Raw genomic sequence first — 20530 nt, 5'->3', positions numbered from 1 at the left:
GCCTCTATGCAAGCGAGAATATAGGATTCACGAACATGAAGGGAGCAAGTGAATCTGAGGGCAGTAATGAGATTCCAGATTCCAATAGACATGTTTACACTCTAAATTATATTTAAAGAGAAGCCTTATCGTTAAAGAATTCAGTTAATTTGACTTGTTACAATAACTATGTTTGTATGTGTACCTATATAGCTACATTTTTGTATATATTTTGAGAGATTTGTGTCTCTGGGAAAACAAGAGTAGTAACTAGTAAGTACCTTTTCTTAAAAGGTACTAATCAGCACCTTTTCTTTGAAAGCACTGCTGCTGTCTATTCAACCCATGTTATAGACATTCCCTGTTATACCATATACCACAGAGTCCTCTCGCAGTGAGATATTCCTTAAGCCTCTGTCTGTCTGATGGGTGTTAAACCCCATCTTTACTCTTTTCTGGAAGCCTGTTGCCTTCCCCCTTAGCTTTGATGCTTTTCTTTAAAGGCTGTCATCTTAGTCTTCTTTCCTACCATGTTGCATCTATCATTTTCAGAAGGAACACAGTCCCCTTCTTTATTGTTCTCTGTGAGGGGTTTTATATCAGCAGCTGCTTTTCAAGTTACAGTCCTGAGACTTTATAAAAATAATGCAAATTTATTATATGCAATAGGAAAATCCAGACAAATCATTGGACTAAAGACCTTGTGTGAAAGACTTAGACAAATAATCATGTAAAACATGAGTTAACAGAAGATAGTGTGAACTTCATAGGGAAACAGCTAAATGTCTTCTCACCAGACTCACTGAAACTGTGAACCGCAGATGTGTGAACAGGACTGGACCCAGTATTGACACCGCTGGGGGACACTGCTAGCTACAGGCTTCCAACTAGACTTTGCACCACTGATCGCAACCCGCTGAGCTCTGCCTTTCAGCCAGTTCTCAAGTCTCTTCACTGTCCACTCATCTAGCCTGCACTTCCTGAGCTTTCCTAGGAGGATGTTACAGGAGACAGTCAAAAGCCTTCCTGCTCTCCCCTCATCTACACAGCCAATAATTCCATCACAGGAGGCTATCAGATTGATTAAGCATGATTTCCCCTTGGTGAATCCATGCTGACTACTGATAACCTCCTTTTCTTCCACCTGGTTATAGATGACATCCAGAATGAGCTGTTCCATCACCTCTGCAGGGATGGAAGTGAGGCTGACTGACCTGTATTTTTCTGGGTCCTCCTCCTGTCTTTTGTTGAAGACTGGAGTGATTTTAGCTTTCTTCCAGGCCTCAGGCACCTCTTCTGTTCTCCATGACTTTTCAAAGATGATGGAGAGCGGCCTAGTAATAACATCCACCAGCTCCCTCAGCACTTGTAGGTGCATCTCATCAGGGCCCATGGATTTGTGGATGTCAGGTTTGCCTAAAATATCTCTAACCTGATCCTCCTCAACCAAGGGAAAGTCTTCCTTTCTCCACACTTTTCCTCTTGTCTCCAGGGTCTGGGATTCCTGAGAGCTGGCCTTAGCAGTAAAGACTGAAGCAAAGGCAGCATTCAGTAACTGCCTTCTCTGTATCCTTTATCATCAGGGCACCCACTCCATTCAGCAGTGGGGCCCATACTTTCCCTAGGCTTCCTTCTGCTCCTGATATATTCGAAGATGTCATCCTTGCTGCATTTGACATCTCTTGGCAAATTTAATTCCAAATGGGCCTTAGCTTTCCTCAGTGTCTCTGCGTACTCTGAGAACATTCTAGTATTCCTTCCAAGTGGCCTGTCCTCTCTTCCACATTCTGTGTACTTTCTTCTTCTGTTTGAGTTTTGCCAGGAGCTCCCTGTTCATCCATGCAGGTCTCCTGCCCCCTTTGCTGGACTTCTTTCTCCTTGGAATGCACTACTCTTGAGCTTGGAGGAAGTGATGTTTGAATACTAACCAGATCTCTTGGACCCCCCTTCCTTCTAGGGCCCTAACCCATAGGATTCCTCCAAGTAGTTCCCTGAAGAGGCCAAAGTCTGCTCTCCTGAAGTCCGAGGTTACGATCCTGCTTATTGGCTTGCTTCCTCCATGCAACATCCTAAACTCCATCATCTCATGGTCACTGCAGCCAAGGCTGCCCCCAACCTTCACACCTCCAACCAGTCCTTCTTTATTTGTTAGTACAAGGTCCTGCAGCACACCTCTCCTCATTGGCTCCTCCACCACCTGTGTCAAAAAGTTATCATCGATACTGTGTTGTGCTTCCAGCAGCTATCAGAGTGGTTGAAGTCTCCCATGAGAACCAGGGCCTGTGATCAGGAGGCTACTTCCAGCTGTCTGTAGGCTTCGTTGACTTTCTTCTCCTGATCAGGTGGCCTGTAGTAGACACCCACAACAGTGTCTCACATGTTGGCCTGCCCTTTGATCTTTACCCATAAGCTCTCAACTTGCTCTTTGGATGAAGAGCACCCCTAGGCAGAGCTCAATACATTCCAGTTGCTCTCTCACATAAAGAGCAACTCTGCCACCTCACCTTCCTGGCCTGTCTTTCCTAAAAAGCACATAGCCATCCATGACAGCGTTCCAGTCACATGAGTTATCCCACCCTGTCTCTGTAACTGCAATGAGATAATGGCCCTGCAACCACACACAGATCTCCAGTTCCTCCAAAGAGTCTAGCTTTGTCCTCTCTGTAAAACCTCACATAGCTGATGACCTCAGTTATATTCCCTCTTTATCTCTCTCTTCTCTAGGCTAATAAACCCACCTCCCTCAGCCTGTTCTTGTGTATTGTGTGTTCCAGTCCCCTAGTCATCTGTTTGGTCCTCTGCTGGACTGCTCTTCAAGTTTGGGGGGCCCAAAACTGGACGTAGTATGCCACATGTGGCCTCACCAGTACTGAATAGATCGTGCAGCAGCAAATAGATCAATACATATCCACATCATATGCCATAGTATTACACAAATAGTTTGCACGATTTATGTTAATATATATATATAAATATATATTTTGTCTTCATTTTACAGAGTGTTCTGCAAACACTCTTCTTGTACCTGTAGAACTGACTTTTCCAAATTGCTTAGTTATAGGGATTTTTGAAAGTTATGCTACAAATGTGTTTTCATATTCTGAAAGTTTCAGAGCAACTTTTTGATTTTCATGCCTCTTTTAGATTTATAACTTCATTTGACTTTTGAGGATTCCTATTAGTGACATGTTTCTTAATACAACATCCAAATCTGATGTCTTCTGAGGAGTGATGGTATTTTCAAACTCTTTAAGTATCATACCACATATTTAGAAATTTGTACTGCATTTTTGTGTCAAAAACTCTTAAGTAATCTACCTACTGATGGAAATATGCTATTGGTATAGCAGAAGCAATTGACCTACTTTTATTCCAATTTTTGAAAAGCATCTTTAACACCCAGCATATCTAAAGTAACATAAACCAAACTTTTTAATGAAGTATACCTGTATTTTTCTTATATGTCCCACTGTTATTCCTTAATGGATCTTAAACTTGAATAATTTATTGATTTCACCAGCTTTGTTGTTAAATAGCCTTAGCTCAGTTTCTGCAGATGAAATTTATAAGGAAGCTATTTGTGGTTCACAGCAAAATTTAATCAATTGAGTTCACTTTTAATGCTGTTTCAGAACGCTTCCAGAATCTTTGCTTAGTTGTCAGTATATTTATTGAATTTAAGATATAAAATGAGACATTTGACTTGTGGATCTCTTAAATATAGCTGATGTGTTTATTTAACATCTGTGTTATAGTAAATGTACTTAGAGGAGGAATAGCTGTTTGGCATACCTGTGAATTGTTTAAAGCAATTATGGTGATTTTACTTACTGTAGCATCCAAATATCACTGGTACAAACAAGAGTAAATTAAATTTGACAATAGGTATTCTGGAGACACAAATTACTTCATTAGGAAAATGACAGGTGTTTCAAACAAAACTGTTTCCTTTTCATCTTTTGTGCCTTCTTCTGTGGCAGAATTTTAAAGAGATTAAGATAAACGTGTTAGGATCAACATAGAATTGAAATAGCATCTTAGACAGTTCTCTACCCATTGTTAACCATCTTTGTCTCCAATAAATACCATTTTGAGTCATACAGCACCTGTCACACATAAGGCTTTATCTTTTGTAATGTATGGCTTACACAAACCCATATATTTAAAACAGCATTATTGTATAGTTAGCCAGCTAAATAAAAAATTAGTTAGCCAGCCTTCTCAATCTGTAAAAGTCTTGCTCCTTGCATAGAGGAATTTCCTTGTTTCCATTCTTGGAGGAATAGAAATATTTTACAAAAATTTATCATAGGAAGTTATGGTGTAGTCATGGTAAATGTTATTCTTAACAAAATAAACAGTAACAAAGACATTTTATGCTTAAGTAAAAAAATGGTAAAAGAAACTTAATATTTTGTCTTTTAGATTTTGACAGAACAAGTATGTACTCAAGTTGTTCATAAACCACATCCAGAGCCAGATTCTACAGTGAAAATTCAGAATCCAAGTAAGGACCATATGTTATGTTTATAATGATAAAAGTCTTCACTAGGTTTTTTTGAAAAGAGATGTTTCAGAAAGGAGAAGAAATTCATTAGAATATCTCAAATGCTTTTTGGTTTCACTTATTATTTACATTAGTTGTTGTCAACAACTTCTTTTACAAATATTTTTAAAATATGTTATGTAACTGATATATTTTTTCAAAGTGATTCTTAAGGTGGTGGCAACACTGTTAAAAAACTCCACTCCAAGTGCAGAGCTGATGGAAGTTCGACGTTTGTTCTTATCTGATATGATAAAACTTTTCAGTAATAGCCGTGAAAACAGAAGGTATGTTATTACGTATAATATTTTCTCATTAGTATAAACCTTGACTTAGGTGTAACAGCAATTTATGTGTTGAGTTTTATACTATATGTTAAATGGAATATGTTAAAATAAATGGAATATGGTTTTGGTGACTCTTAAGTCAGGAGCTAATATTTACTTCTCTGTTCAGAATATACTTTAAATTATTTTATTGATCCTGAAGTATTTAAAGTCTGTTACTAACACTGGATTCATGTTCAGAGGAGACATGCTGTATTATTTTCCTTCTATTTTAACCATCTCAATGTCAAAATAAAGAAGCTTCGTTTGGATAAATTTTGACCTAATTATTTCACTTTAGATGTTTACTTCAGTGTTCAGTGTGGCAGGACTGGATGTTTTCCCTGGGATACATTAACCCTAAGAACTCTGAAGAACAGAAGATCACAGAGATGGTTTACAACATTTTCCGTATTCTGTTATATCATGCAATAAAATATGAATGGGGAGGATGGAGAGTGTGGGTGGATACTCTTTCTATAGCTCATTCCAAGGTAAGAAATGATTTGTGGATTTTTTTTTTTTTTTTTTTTTTTAATTCTTAATAATTCCTCCAATGTGGCTAGAAATTAAGTGGACAAGATTTAAAGTGATTTAGTGCCATCTGGTGGCTATTGGAACATATGTCAAGGTAGCACTTTTTATCATCTGAGTAGGTCCTTTGCTGTGAAACATTCTGTGAGCCATATGTATTTAGTATTATGTAGTTAGGATTCTTACTGTTTTTTGTCAGACTTTATGTAGATACTTGTCCACATAAACTGTTCTTTTATTTTCAAGGTCACATATGAGGCTCACAAGGAATACCTAGCAAAAATGTATGAAGAATATCAAAGGCAAGAGGAAGAGAACATAAAAAAAGGGAAAAAGGGGAATGTGAGCACTATCTCAGGTCTTTCATCTCAGACAACAGGAGCAAAAGGTGGAATGGAAATTCGAGAGATAGAAGACCTTTCACAAAGCCAAAGTCCTGAAAGTGAAACAGATTACCCTGTCAGTACAGATACTAGGGACTTGCTAATGGCTACAAAGGTATCGGATGATGTGCTTGGAAGTGCTGAGAGACCAGGAGGAGGAGTACATGTGGAAGTTCATGACCTTTTAGTTGATATAAAAGCTGAAAAGGTAGAGGCTACTGAAGTAAAACTTGATGATATGGATTTATCACCAGAGACGCTGGTAACTGGAGAAAATGGTGCGCTTGTGGAAGTTGAATCTCTTTTAGATAATGTATATAGTGCTGCTGTTGAGAAACTTCAAAATAACGTTCATGGAAGTGTGGGTATTATTAAGAAGAATGAGGAAAAAGATAATGGTCCGTTAATAACTCTAGCTGATGAGAAGGATGAACCTTCTACTAACAGTACCTCTTTTCTCTTTGATAAAATACCTAGTCAAGAGGAGAAACTTCTACCTGAACTTTCAACTAATCACATTTCTATTCCAAATGTACAAGAGACGCAAATGCATCTTGGTGTAAATGATGATTTGGGATTGCTTGCACATATGACAGGTAATGTAGATATAACATGTCCTTCAAGTATAATAGAGGACAAGGAGTTCAAGATTCATACAACTTCAGATGGAATGAGTAGCATTTCTGAGAGGGAATTGGCTTCGTCATCTAAAGGATTAGAATATGCTGAAATGACAGCCACAACTCTGGAGACAGAGTCTTCTGGTAGCAAAACTGTACCTAATGTTGATGCTGGAAGTATAATATCAGACACAGAAAGATCTGATGATGGTAAGGAAGCAGGAAAGGAGATAAGGAAGATCCAGACAACTACCACAACCCAAGTAAGTTTCAAGTGCTGTAGCCTTGTATGTGTCTGATGTAATCAGTGTTCTTTGCTGCTGAGTAAATTATTAGTATGAGATCTGACAGGTGCTTATAGTACATTTCTTTGATTATATGAGGAGTCCATCTTCCAAACCTGTGTGTTTTCAAAAGGATGATGCCATTGCATGTGTAAGACACTGTAGAATCTTTTATGACTGTATAGAAAATATGTATTGTAACTGTGAATATTCTAATTTAAAAACTTAGCTAAAGGAACCTCTCAGCTTTTTCCCTTATTTCCTGTAGACAGATTAACTAATGCTCTTATAATTCTGCCTTAGGCCTCAAGGATCTTGTTTGCATATTTTTTTAGGATGAGCAATATCTCTATTTTATTATTTATTAAATATTTCTTACTCTTGCTTTACCTTCCTCAGAATGTAATTTGACTTACAGCACTTCAGTGCTTCAGTACATCTTCCAGTACAGGAATGCAGGCATAAATGGTCTCCATATTGATCTAGGCAGAAGAGAAGGAATGGTTTAGTAATAATAGGAGAAAAACTATGTTTTAATTTTCTAGACTGAAGATGTTTACTAAAAAAAAATGTAGCTACCTTATTGGAGATCCTTTCTTGTCGAGGGCTGTCCCTGAAAAATCTTACTACATGTTTTTTGAAAGGCCCAGAATCCTTAAAATTGAAAGGCCTATACTAGAAGTTGATTCTTTCAAAGAATTTGTGCTTTTTATAGGCAATAAAAATTTGGGTTCTTTTTGTATTTTTGGCACACGGAATTAATTTCCTCACTATCATTGTTCTGAGACTATAGCACTTACTCAATGATTGCTTGTAAGGATGTTGTCAGCTGAAAAAAAAGAGCCTACCTTTAAAGACTTAACTACCTTACTACTGTCACATGGACTAATATTGATCTCCTACAATTCTGAAGTCAAGCAGACTTCCTGAAACTGTGGTGGAAGAGCCAGTGTTTTCAAAAATTGCTCTGCCTAGTACTGTGTAGTGCACACTATGTCATCAGAAAGAGTTTCTAAGATACCCTGGCACTCAAAGTAAATGTCTGATAAAAGAACACAGATCAGCTTCTGCTCATTATTCTTCAGGAAGAGCTTTCAGAAATCTCCAGTAAATGTAATTTCATGTATTCAAGGAATCCCTGATTTCCAATAAACATGCTCTTGCTATTAAAAAAAAAGAAAAAAAAAGGTTGCTCAAACCAATGGGTTCTGACATCTATCTAAAAGCTGTGCTTTTGAAGAGAAGAGCAGATAATGCTTAAAATGCTATGATAAAAAAAGTTTTTGATTCTTTTAAAAGTATACTTTCAAACCTGAGAAAATCCTCATAAGACAGAATATCTTATATATTGAGTAGATTCTTATATTTGAAAGCATTCTGTGTAATAAAGAAAAACATCTAGAACTCTTGAGAGGAAGAGCATATTTGTACTATCAGTTCTCAAATACTTTTGTTCTAAATCATAAAATTAGGACTGTTCATACCATGGAAAGTGATAAATGGACGTGAAAAGAGAAGAGTAGGAAAAGGAGCAGATAGTTTTTATCTTGAAATACAGATTTTTTTTTTAAGAGCAAAAAGCAAGTGAAATGCCAGTACTCATTTGCTATATATACATATATATATATATATGCACACACAAACACAGTGAATTTGTAAGATAAGTCTTTAATTAAAAAATCATCTGCCTACATACTGCTACCATATAACATTCTGTCACTGTAATTTGGGACTTATCTGTCCCTTAACCTCTTTCCACGATGAATTTCACCTGTTATAATTGAATTATAAAAATATAAAATTATAAAGCATTAATTAACTGTTAGGATTAAAATCTTATATAAACGTTAAGGAACTTTTCAGATAAATGTAAGGTAGGATCAATATAAGACAGGAAAAAATCTTGTTGCTTTTGCCCTTATATGTGTAGCATTTGGTCTCTCCTGTAGTATTTCAAGTGAGGAACCTAAATGTGAAGCATCAGAGAATACCTGATTGTAAGGCAAGCCATAGGCTCCAAATGCTGATTGATTTGAACGGGAGTATTTCTTTTTTTTTGAATGATACTACCCATACTGGGATAACAATATCTCCTGTCATTTGTGCTTGCGATTAGTTTTAGCCAATCCTTTCTGAAATTCTTTTATCTACTCCTAAATACATTATACAATCTTAACACAATTTTTGAACTTCTTGTTAATATAGGCAGTGCAGGGTCGGTCTGTCACCCAACAAGACCGAGATTTACGTGTTGACTTGGGATTTCGAGGAATGCCAATGACAGAAGAGCAGCGAAGACAGTTTAGTCCGGGTCCACGCACAACTATGTTCCGTATTCCAGAGTTTAAATGGTCTCCAATGCATCAGAGGCTCCTGACAGATTTGCTGTTTGCGCTAGAAACAGATGTACATGTCTGGAGAAGGTAGATGGTTGCTTCTTATTTAACTCCTATTGTGTGTTTCTGTCAGCAAGGAACAATTAGATGGCCCCTGTGTTGTACAGGGAAGTTACTGAGAAAACAGGGGAGGGGAGAGAGTTACTGTGAAGTGAAGTGCTCTTCTGTACTTTGTATCTTCTCTTTACAGCCCTTCCCAGTCAGCTCCAGCTCTATTTCACAGGCAACACTTCCTGTTTTCTTCAGAGACAGTGTAACTTATGCCTAGCTAAACTGAGCTGCTGTCTCAGCTTGTATTTAACATTAGAATCTGCTGCTTCTGTTTCAGACCTGAGGAAGACTTGAGTGTCTGTAACTTGACTCTCTTTCAGTTAGTCTAATTAAGAGATACCTTCTATACAGATCTTTAAGTGAAATAAGTCATTTTCAGAAAACTTTAGCTTAATTATATCAAAGGATCAATTTGTATTACATTAATTTTCAGTTTCATGAACTATTCTGTGGTAATCACTAGGAAATAGACAATTTTAGTTAAATTTTGTTCTGTTTTGGTTTTTTGCCAAACATCTTTTTCTTTTCCTCTATGTTTTATTCATATTTGTAGATCAGGAGTTTAGTTTATACTTGTTTCAGTTTAAACCATTAATTTTTCTTTACTGGCTGGCAACAATATTATTTTGGGAAAGGATATATCATTAGTAGGCCAAGTATTCCTCAATATTCTCACATTTGATTTATATTTTTAGGGAGTGATTGTTTCACGGGACAATTTCTCACCAGCATAGAGTTACTGAGATTTCCATTAACCGTATCAGGATCTGTGTAAAGCTAATGCTTAAAGTAAATATTAGGAAAATACCTTAGCTTTAGGAAATATTAGGAAAAAATTTAGCTTTCTCCTATAAGCATTTACTGGATATAAATAAGATCAAGGAATCACCAGATCATCAAGTTACTCTTCTAAGACACTAGCAGAAGGTTTCTTTGATCACTGGCAGTCTTACAGACCAGGCTGTAGGAAAGACAGAAAAAAGAATACCGACACCAAGAACATCTGCATAACTTCATTGAGTGTTATTGAGGCTGCTTTAAGTGACACTGTGCTTATGATGAATTAATACTGAATATGAACTTTCACTCTGAAGAAACACCCCTATTGCTTTCAGTAGAACTGCCTGTGAAGTAAAATACTGATTGATGGGAATAAAAGGTTATGGGCCGTTGTTCTGAGCTGTGTATCTGAAACTAGTCCTGGTGTGAAATTAGGTAGCTGTGAATTCATACATTAGACTATTTCTGTTTAGATTTTTACACATGTAAAGTTCTGTAGCAAAGATTTTATCTGTGTATCTAAAAAAAAACATGTTTTGGCTGCAAAGACTAATTTAAACTTTCATTTTAAATATTTGTTTTTAATTCATCCTTTTTTCTGTTCTTGCAGTCACTCCACAAAGTCTGTGATGGACTTTGTCAATAGCAATGAAAATATTATTTTTGTACACAACACAATACACCTCATTTCCCAGATGGTAGACAATATTATTATTGCTTGTGGAGGAATTTTACCATTGCTGTCAGCAGCCACATCCCCAACTGTAAGTACAATATTTCCACCTAGTGGTCGTATTAGAAGTTGCTGTAAAAAGAATAATATGTGCCACTGTTTGCAACTGCTTTTTTTAATGAATCCCCTCCCCTCCCTGCTAATTTCTTCCCCAAAAATGAAATTTATGATCAGAACTTTTAAGATTCAGTATACAGAGTGTTTATAATAATCTGAAATGTTAATTTTATTAGAGCAGCAGTAGTAAGAAAGAATAGTACTGTTTCATAGGTATATAATATTTAATTCGAAATACAAGACTGTTAGAAAAATGCTTACTGTAACAAAATTACATACTTTATCATGCCTAGTCATTGTTATTCATAACTCTGGTCTGCATGGCCACCGTTTGCATGTCAAATGATAATAGAAGTCATTCTCTCACTAGTCCTTCTTTCTGGAGATCCTGACTTTCTTTTCCGTTTTGTTATCTCTTATTGAAAGAAATTCATAGTTTTATTCTTTCCTATGTGGTCACTTCATAGGTGATTGCAGTTCAGGCAGGTAAAATAGTCTAATGGAATGTTCCATGAAAGAAGGGAGAGATACTCTGTGTATTTTGCATTATTGTCAGTAAGTAATTGCAGCATTTTGTTTGTGGTGCCTTATTTGTACATATAAAATAAACAGTCATCTCCTGTGTACTGAATTTGTATTGAACTGTATTTGAATTTTGTCTCAAACATCATATAAGGTTTTGCAGTTAATAGTGGTCTTTGAAAAGGAACAAATGAGGCACAGAAGAGGTGAAGGGATTCCCCTAAAGTAGTGGAGCTAGTAGTAGTGCACTGGAGACTAGAAATAAAATTAACAATGTAAGCTCAGTTTTTTATTTTAGGCATTCAACAACTGAGATTTCTTTGCCTCTGTTAATACTTCTTGTTAATTAACAACTTGTTAATTAATAAAAAATATTTTTCACTATTTAATTTGAAAGATATGAATGTATTGAATAGCAGTTGGCTAAACATTATTACCCACAGCCAAACAATTGATGATTAAAAGTACTCTGTTTTATTTTCACTATGTAAAATAGAAAATTATTTGCTATGAACAAAAATTGCAGGACTCATAAGAAGGACTTAATTTCACTATAATCACAAGAATGAAATCAAGTCTGCTATATAAAAGATTTTGTGAGTGTTACATTGTAAAGAATGTTGGCATATGTGAGTGAAACCACACCAGCCCATCTTGAGATGAAAGCTATACTGTGAGTCTTTAGAAAAAAGTACACTGGGGGATGTTTCTGAAAACAAACCTTTTGGGCATTGGTTGAAAATGAAGATGTTTTCTTTGACGTCTTTAATACAAAAATATGAAACAAGCACAGCTTGAATTAGAGGATAATTCCATCAAATGATGTTGATATCTTTAGGCTTTTTATCCATTTTTTTTGACTTTACAGAGCCATTGCATAAACTAATAACTTTGCAGTTCACCATTGACCTTTATTTATTCTGTTTGCTAGTTTGCTTGTAAGTGCGACAAGCAGACAGCTACACTTACCCTGATCTCTTACTGAATTTCATCCTGTTTTATGATCCCACAATAAGGATTGAGTGGGAATACGTCAGTGTTTGTTGTTTGACTAATAGCCTTTTTGCCTTTATATTTCACTAGTCCAAATCAAAAAGTAAGTGAATTTTTAGAAGTACATGTACTACACCACAGATATGACTCACTAGGGGGATATAAGTAAGAATTATTAAAGTTACAGAGTGAGTCCAAAGGGTCTTCAATAGGAATATTACACACGATTTGAAAGTTGCCAGTCATTAAGGATGAGAAAGGAAGAAACGAGGTAAAATGAACTCATTCTTGTTGATGTGAATGTATATAATCTGCACGATCTATAAAATGGGAAGGTTTCTGTTTGAACAGGGTGTCAAAAAAGCTACACAGAATTGAGATATAGATGTTCAGAGGTGCTTAATGGCTTCCAAAAATAGACAGTCTAAACCAGGTAAAGACTCCACAGCTTCAAACACACATACCAGGAGATATAACTGAAATCTACAAAATCATAAATGATATGGAGAGGAAGAGAAAAAATGACTAACCATTCTTTTCATATCATAAATAGTAAGACTTTATACTTCGCAGCAGGCTTGAAAAAACAAAAACAAGAAGTGCTTTGAAGGAGCACAGTTATTTTGTGTGACTCATTGCCATAGGATATTGAATCAAAAGATTTTCTCAACAGTCTGTAGATGGAGGCTACAAGACTAAATAGATTCAAAAGAATTAGATAAAGTCTAGAAGGATAAGTCTTTCAGTAGCTATTAAACATGATAGTCTGGATACCCTCTCTAGCTCTTAAAACAGTAAATGAGTATCAGTAGAGTGATCAATATGTTTGCCCTGATTTCTGTATTCTTCCATAAACTGCAGTCCGTCACTATTGGAGGGAGAATGCTAGACTAGACAGACCCTTGGGTTGAGCCAGTATTGCAGTTAATGTATGATGTGAGCAGCTTTCTCTTATAATAGTAGTTGAGTGCTGTTTGACTAGGCTCTTAATACAATGCCTAAGTTAAATTATATCAATGAATGATTTCTTTCTACAAGATACTCAAAATTTTGTGTTGTAGCTCATGAATCAAAAGATTTTCTCAACTGTCTGTGATGATTTTTTCTAACCATTTTTGGTAATAATATTTAAATATACAAACATACCACAAACTGTGGGTGTGTTCCCTCCTTTGGTGAGTAGCATTATGACATTTTCTTTAAAAAGAAGACTGCTTTGGAGAATTTTCCAGTTCAGTAAGACTTTTTCCTTTACATAGTTAAGATTTGTACTGAGATGGCAATTCTGCTGGGCTAGGTAAAAGAGTACTCTGCATACCCCTCATCTGCTGTGCAGTGGACAATCTTAATTCTGGAATTTCTTTGCTATTGAATGCTTTCAGTATAACTGCTCTGTCATATGCCTTTTGCCTTTTTTTTTTTCTTTTTAAAGGATATTTCTTATATTAGCAGCCATATGTGTGGCCAGTGACCATGTCTATCCGTGAAAGAGAGTAGCTGAAATTTCTAGTAGAATTTTCTGATGTTACAGCAAGAAAGAAAACTTAGTCACTTGAGGCTGCATTGAGACTTCTATCAGTAACCACAACTGAAAAAATGGAATTCCTTAAGTATTGAAATCTATCTTGAAAAGTTGTGTAATTGTTTATCTCAAGTACTCTAGATATCAGAGTATATTTTAACTTTCAAAATATTTGTAAGAATGAAATGAAATTCTGGTATTCTGTCAGAGTAGTTAAGGTTGATTTATTTAAGAGCAAAGTTGAAATGTATTAAAAACATTTCACAGATTATATTAGGATGATTCGAATAGCAGTGTGGATAGAGACCATTAAATATGCATAGGAAGAAGAAAAGACCGTATGTTTTCATGCATAGAACCTAAAGCATTATCTGTGAAAACAAACCAAGAAACCTCCAAAGTTGTGACTGGCTCAAGAGTAGAGTGGGGATGATACATTTTCATGGAATACTGAAGAAAGCACAGATTTACTTTGTTTCTCTGGGGGAGGTCTTTGAGTGTTCCATACTACAAAGAAAGACTTTCTTAAAATGGTGTGGAAATGTTAAGTAAATATATTTGGAAAATTAGAAGGAATAAGGTTCACAGAAGATGCCTTCTATCAATAGCAGCAGCTGGCTACCAGATAAAACACTTTGTGTACAAACTAGCAATCTGAAATAATCATTTGTTACTAAAAGGATACCACCTGTGACAAGAACTTGAAGACGTGGAGTATGGCAAAAGAAATACATTTGAGGAGTTGAAATAACTCTGAAAATGGAAAATAAATTTCTGGCCCCCTTGAAATTTGTTTTCCCATTGATTCTATCATGTCTAGAATTTTAATTCTGACTTACAGTATTTAAAACAGCAACTCTTAAACTATGATCTGAAGACTACTGGTGTTATATGAGTATCTGTGTACAAAACTTGATAAAATATTTTTAAAAACAGCCTTATTAGTTCTGTGAATTAAATGCGACAAAATATTTTTCTATGCAGTGTATTGTGTTAGCCTTATTGTGATCATTACTAATGTGGTGGCAGAAGTCCAGTGTCATCTATAGACAGTTCTGAGAATCAATGGTGGCTAGTAATCTTGAGAAAACAACCATAGGTTGATTCTCAAGATAGATGCATCCAGCTATAGAAGAGGCAAACTTTTTAAAAAATGTCTGAGTGTGATCTTTTCCATTCCAAAAAGAAAGTAGTTTGTTTAAGATTCTTTGTGCTAGATCACATTTTTCTACTACTTAAATTACAAAAATACTGAAATACTCTTGAAAATCCCATTTATTTCTATACTTTTTTGAAATTTTGTTTTCTTCTGTGATTTTATCATCAAACATACTGAAGATATTTGGTGGTTTTGAACAGGGAAACATTACAACTATTCTAAATAATAGAGAGTGATAACTTGGTGATCAATTGCATTTGGAACTTTCCATGATTGATTGTCATTTTCAAATCATCTTGTAGTGTAGATACCATATTCTTCTGTGTTTCTTCTTTTCAAGATAGTAAAAAGACAAAACTTCTCTTTTTACTTAAATATAAACTGTGTAAATTTAAGGATTAGTTTCAAGCCTGTAAAAGAGAAGGTTGTTCTACCCAAAATAAAAACATGAAATTTAATGCAACTGTTTAACTGTGAACATCAGAATTTGAGGACTAGTCCAGGCACTGGAAAGAAATTTTTAGGATTTTTCTGTGGTTCAAAAACATTCAAGGATTTGGCATAATATTGGTTTAAGTTGAAGAGATCACACCCAAATGGAATCTATGGAAATAGCTACCTTGTGTTCCTTCAAATGAAGGAGCCTTATACATGAAGATCCATTTTGCTTTTTGTGATTTTTATTTGTTTTGTCAAAGCATTTCAAACGTATTTGCCTTCTCAAACAGAGATTAACTATTTTACTACATTTTAGTTGAATGCTATGTTCTAAAATACTCGTTTTATTTCTATGACATATATATCAGAGAGAATGCTACTTCAGTCTACAAAATTCACAAAATTGCTCTGTGTACTATATAAGATATGTCCTTTGGTTTGCAGAAATCAGTGTTTACATGAACTCCACAGTAAAGCAAGACTCACAGTTTTTCCTTTCCCATGCATAGCTATATATATAAGTCTTTATTTGCAAATGTTCTTGCTAAGCTGAAATGTCATGTTATTCCAACTGTAAATTAATTGGTGTATAATTCCAGGATACTAATTTGTTTCAGATTTACATTGTATTTTTAGTTAACTTAAATAATTTTCTTTTTCTTTTATTGTTGTGATCTGTTGTCTGTTTTGTCTATTGCATGTCCAGGGTTCTAAGGTTAGTATTGCTGCTGTAAGTTTCAGTTTTTGCATTTTCAAAAATTTCTTATTTTTCATAATTTAATATTTTAGCTTTTTAGTTTATTTTCTATATCATATATAGTAGGATGTGAGTAGGAATATATCGGGCGTATTTATTAACTTTTCCTAAAATGTTCCCTTTCAGTAACTTAATGCATTGTCAAGTATAATGCTTATTGTTAACTACAAAACTAGGCAATTTGATAAGCTAATTTAAGTTATAGATGTGTTTGTCAGTACAAGAAAACTTTAGGCTCTGAACATTTAAGTATATATCTTATTGCTCTTAAAATAGGCAGAGTAGACATGGGATGGTGATCAGTGTGTTTTATTTAAGCATTTTTAAATCACATCAACGTAAAATATTGCTAATATCTGAAGGCAGCTTGATGAAAAAGGGAACTTATTTTAAATGTTGGTAGAATATCAATGTACTGTAGTTATCAGGTAGAACTGATGGTAAGTTTTGCCATTAAAATGACTATCTCTTTTATTTATTTTTTTTCTCTCCCAGAAGAATTTTAGGGTGATTTTAAAAAAGAGATACTGATTTTTTTTCTATTCAAAATGCAGAAATCTTGATAAAATACACTAAAATGTGATACTAAATAAATTTATTTCATAACTTGGAAAAATAAAATAATAAATATACTGAGAAGGTTATAGAAGTCGTCCTCCAATCACAAGAGTGTGATTGATGCAATACAGTTAATGCTTGAGAAAAATCTACAGAAGGCAGTCAACAGGCTGCTAGCAAGCATCTCTGATTTTGTTTTAAGTATGAATTCAAAGTACACGTTTCTGTAGTCACCTTTTCTAAGTTTTTCTAGCAGAGTATCCACATTATAGATTTTTACAGTTTTGTTTTCTTTGCATAACTGTTTTTAGAAGTTATGTCCCAATCTATAGTGAAAGAACAACTTATTTTTCCAAAAAGTAGGAAAACAACACATGCAAAGCAGGGAAGACCTGTCTAAAGAGAGAATAGTAATAGTTCCTCTGAGGTTTAATTGTCCTTTTTTTTTTCCTGATCTTGCTGGGCAGATCCGACAGGTGACAGCCTATTCCAAGTCACCCATGTAGCTGACATGTTGTATCCTTATGAGAAGTTAAATGAAGTGTTATCTGTCATCGTGATGACACGTGCCACCTTTTCTTGCACATTTCAAAACAGTTGCTTTCTTAATACTGTTTTGCACTTTGCATTGATGATATGCTATGGTTTAAACTATTCTAGAAAGTAACTCTTGAGTGAGAATACTCATTTTCTAGAAATAGGGAAATCAAGGGTTTTTAATTTTTCCCTATTTCTTTTTCTTTTGAAAGAAATGTCCATAACAGCACAAAATGTACTTTAAACATTTTTTTTCACAGAAGAACAAAAATAAGAAAAACAAAAATAATACTTATAAGTAATAAGGAATACATATAAGTAATACAATAAGTAATACAGATAATACAGTATAAGTAATACAAAGTAACTGAATTCTGTTCAAAAGAGGTTTGGGATCTGAAATCTTGCTGACAATCAGTAAGAATCAGACATCTACAGAATTTTTAAAGCAGTATTTGGGCATAAAAATGTCAAGTCAAATACTAATCACAAATGTCACAGAACTAAATCCAATTTTCAGTTGTGCCTAGCTCCATAAATAGAAGTGAGGATTAGCTACTTACACAGACTTTTTTTTAATAAACATACTATTTACTCACTTTTCTGCAGTGTTAGACATTTAAATGCTTTTGAAAACATATCTCTACACATTCGGGTATCTTTCTGGAGAAAAGCATGACCCCTTTCTAGATTTCAGAAATAATGAGCTCATTCACCTTTTTTCTGTGGATTCCTGTTAAGGAGAGTACAGCACTACATTAGAAAGAAATCTATGATTCTGTGGGAAATGTAAGCTGCATGCCATATATAACTGTCATATTTTTACTGCCTCCTTGTCACTCTAGTGAATAAACATACTATCTTCTGATTTCTGGAAGAATTGAACTCTGTCAGATTGCTATAGGGTAGTAAGCATTCCCAGGGGAGAAAAATTTTGTGAAAGCAGAGCCAAACTGGTTTTCCCCACTCTCCACTTCTTACATCTACTTATTTGTGTAAAGGATTGTAGGAGCTATACAGAGTGTAGTTACCTTAATGTGTTACCAATGCTGTATCAGTTTGGTTAGCCTGTGGAAGAACATAAGAGAATGTTGTACCTAGTTATACCTTCCACTATTTTACTAGCTGGCCACACTTGTTGTTATGTAATTGCTAGTAATTTTCTCATTTATATTATTTATTTTTATTCTCTTAGAGAGCATGTGAATGTAAATATTTTTTCTCACTCTTCATGCTGTCTTACTTTGAATTTCACTCATATTTATGCTAATGGAAATTAATAGGAGATTTTTAATAACTTTTTCATGGTATTTATTTACCATTTAGTGCAACAATTTAGATTTTAATGTGTATGTGATACCTTTGTATTTAATTTGTGTTCAAACTATGTTTAATTATCTCCTTTTAAAGACGGAATTGGAAAATATTGAAGTGACGCAAGGAATGTCAGCAGAGACAGCAGTAACTTTTCTCAGTCGTCTGATGGCAATGGTTGATGTACTGGTATTTGCCAGTTCTCTAAATTTCAGTGAGATTGAAGCTGAAAAGAACATGTCTTCTGGAGGTTTAATGCGACAGTGCCTAAGGCTTGGTAAGTCTGCAGACAGTGTGCTTAAATAATTACTTACAGATCAATGAACATTACTGGGTCTAAAGCTAGACCCAGTAATGACACATGCAGGAAATGACCTTGTACTGACTATGATGTGATAGATCAAAAAACCCCAAATTATTACTGATCTGATACTGTGTTAAGGCTGATTCTATTCCAATGCAAAAATAGATTTAAATGACATTTCCAAAATGGTTCTTACTTACATGCTTCAAGTTGTATGTCCTTTTCAGAGAGTAAAAATATTAAAGAAAGATAAAAGGCAAAAAGTACTCTTCCAAAAAATTGCTCTGCTACATATCTTTTACAAAATTCCTCATCCAAGTCTCTGCACATTCGGTAGGCTACTTATAGGCTGTGTAAGATTAAAAGTTTGGAGTGTTAGTGCAGTCACTGCAGACCACAGTATATGCTGCAACAGACCTATCATCTGTCTTCACCATTTACTTTATTGTATGTTTATATACTGTATGTACTATTCCTATTACAGTAGTACAGTTACACAGCTTTTGGTTTGTTAAGCACATTGTTTGAGACGTGAACGTTTTGAGTTGATTTATGTAGATATCGTATTATTCTTCACTCTTTTTCCCCTGCCTGTTGTAATGAGTGGAAATTCTCTGAATTGTATTATGCTCAGGTCAAGATCTTTGCTAGATATACATTTGCAGTTAATTTAGAACATTTAAAGGTTCTAGAATAATTTAGACTATTTTATTCAACTTACATGACTTTACACTTGTGAACATTAATTTGGTCTGTCAGCATGGTGCTTTCAAGTGCTGAATAATTTTTATATTTCAATTTTGTCCTACTATTACTCATACCACCTATTGGGTTATTTATAATTGTTATTAGTAATATAAAACTAATTAGTATAAAACTTATAGTTTATCCTCAATGGTCATTTTTCATCAAATCATAAATTAATCCTCTCTTTTTTCCTATTCTAGCTGTACAACCCTAAAAGTATTCTAACTGTACAAAAGTGCTTTCATGATCTTAAGTGTTGATAATTGATAGACAAGATAGAAGAGTTCTATTTCAGGGACCATTGTTCCATTTTCAAATTCTAATCTGTTGATGTAGCAGTAATAAAAATATAAATTTGTTCAACTAAAAGAATGAAATTAGAAAGTCACCATAATGTTCTCTTATTATTGGAGTCTAACGTGAGATCTGTGTTGCAGTTACTGTTTGGGCATGGTTATTGACGCTAGAAGTGTGTGGATTACTAATTGATATTCTGAAATAACTATGAGAAATACCCTAATTTGATTCATTTTATAACTTCTCTTTAGTGTGCTGTGTGGCTGTGAGAAATTGCTTAGAGTGTCGGCAAAGACAGAGAGAGAGAGTGAACAAGACTTCACTAATCAGCAGTAAAACTCAAGAGACTCTTCAGAGTGTAACTGCATCAGCAACAACCAAGGTAATCCAGTCTTCAGTCACCAGCAGCTTTTACCAGACCGGACTGACTACAGAATAATTGTAACTGCTTTCTCAGATATTTGTTGGCAAAATCTTAGTTTTTTGCTATTAACTGATGTTAAATGAAAGTATAGTTTTTCTTTTTAATTTGAAACAAAAAAGTGTTAATATAGTAGTATGACTGGAGCTGTTTTCAAGAGTTATATCGCTCCTGCATGGTCTACTTCAAATGATCAAATTCCTTCACCCACAACTGGCCCTATATACCTGCATCTTTTTTTAATCTCTTAAGGCACCTACAGTTCTGGTAAA

General features: G+C 34.7%; 1 protein-coding gene across 2 annotated transcripts in view; it reads left to right on the top strand.

The window, feature by feature from the left end:
* The window catches only part of NBEA (neurobeachin), a 519777-nt gene that overhangs the window by 173873 nt on the left and 325374 nt on the right, over positions 1-20530 (top strand). The window contains exons 19-27 of one of the 2 annotated variants that reach the window (XM_062567112.1): positions 4405-4486; positions 4689-4812; positions 5153-5345; positions 5632-6651; positions 8878-9095; positions 10510-10663; positions 16030-16038; positions 18586-18766; positions 20089-20219. In XM_062567112.1, coding sequence (XP_062423096.1) covers positions 4405-4486; positions 4689-4812; positions 5153-5345; positions 5632-6651; positions 8878-9095; positions 10510-10663; positions 16030-16038; positions 18586-18766; positions 20089-20219 — 2112 coding nt within the window. The remainder of the gene's footprint in view (positions 1-4404; positions 4487-4688; positions 4813-5152; positions 5346-5631; positions 6652-8877; positions 9096-10509; positions 10664-16029; positions 16039-18585; positions 18767-20088; positions 20220-20530) is intronic. The other variant, XM_062567111.1, reaches the window with a different exon arrangement.

The sequence above is a fragment of the Rhea pennata genome, chromosome 1 (genome assembly GCF_028389875.1).
Source record: "Rhea pennata isolate bPtePen1 chromosome 1, bPtePen1.pri, whole genome shotgun sequence".
NCBI lineage: Eukaryota > Metazoa > Chordata > Aves > Rheiformes > Rheidae > Rhea > Rhea pennata.
This window is presented reverse-complemented; position numbering and strand designations above follow the sequence as displayed.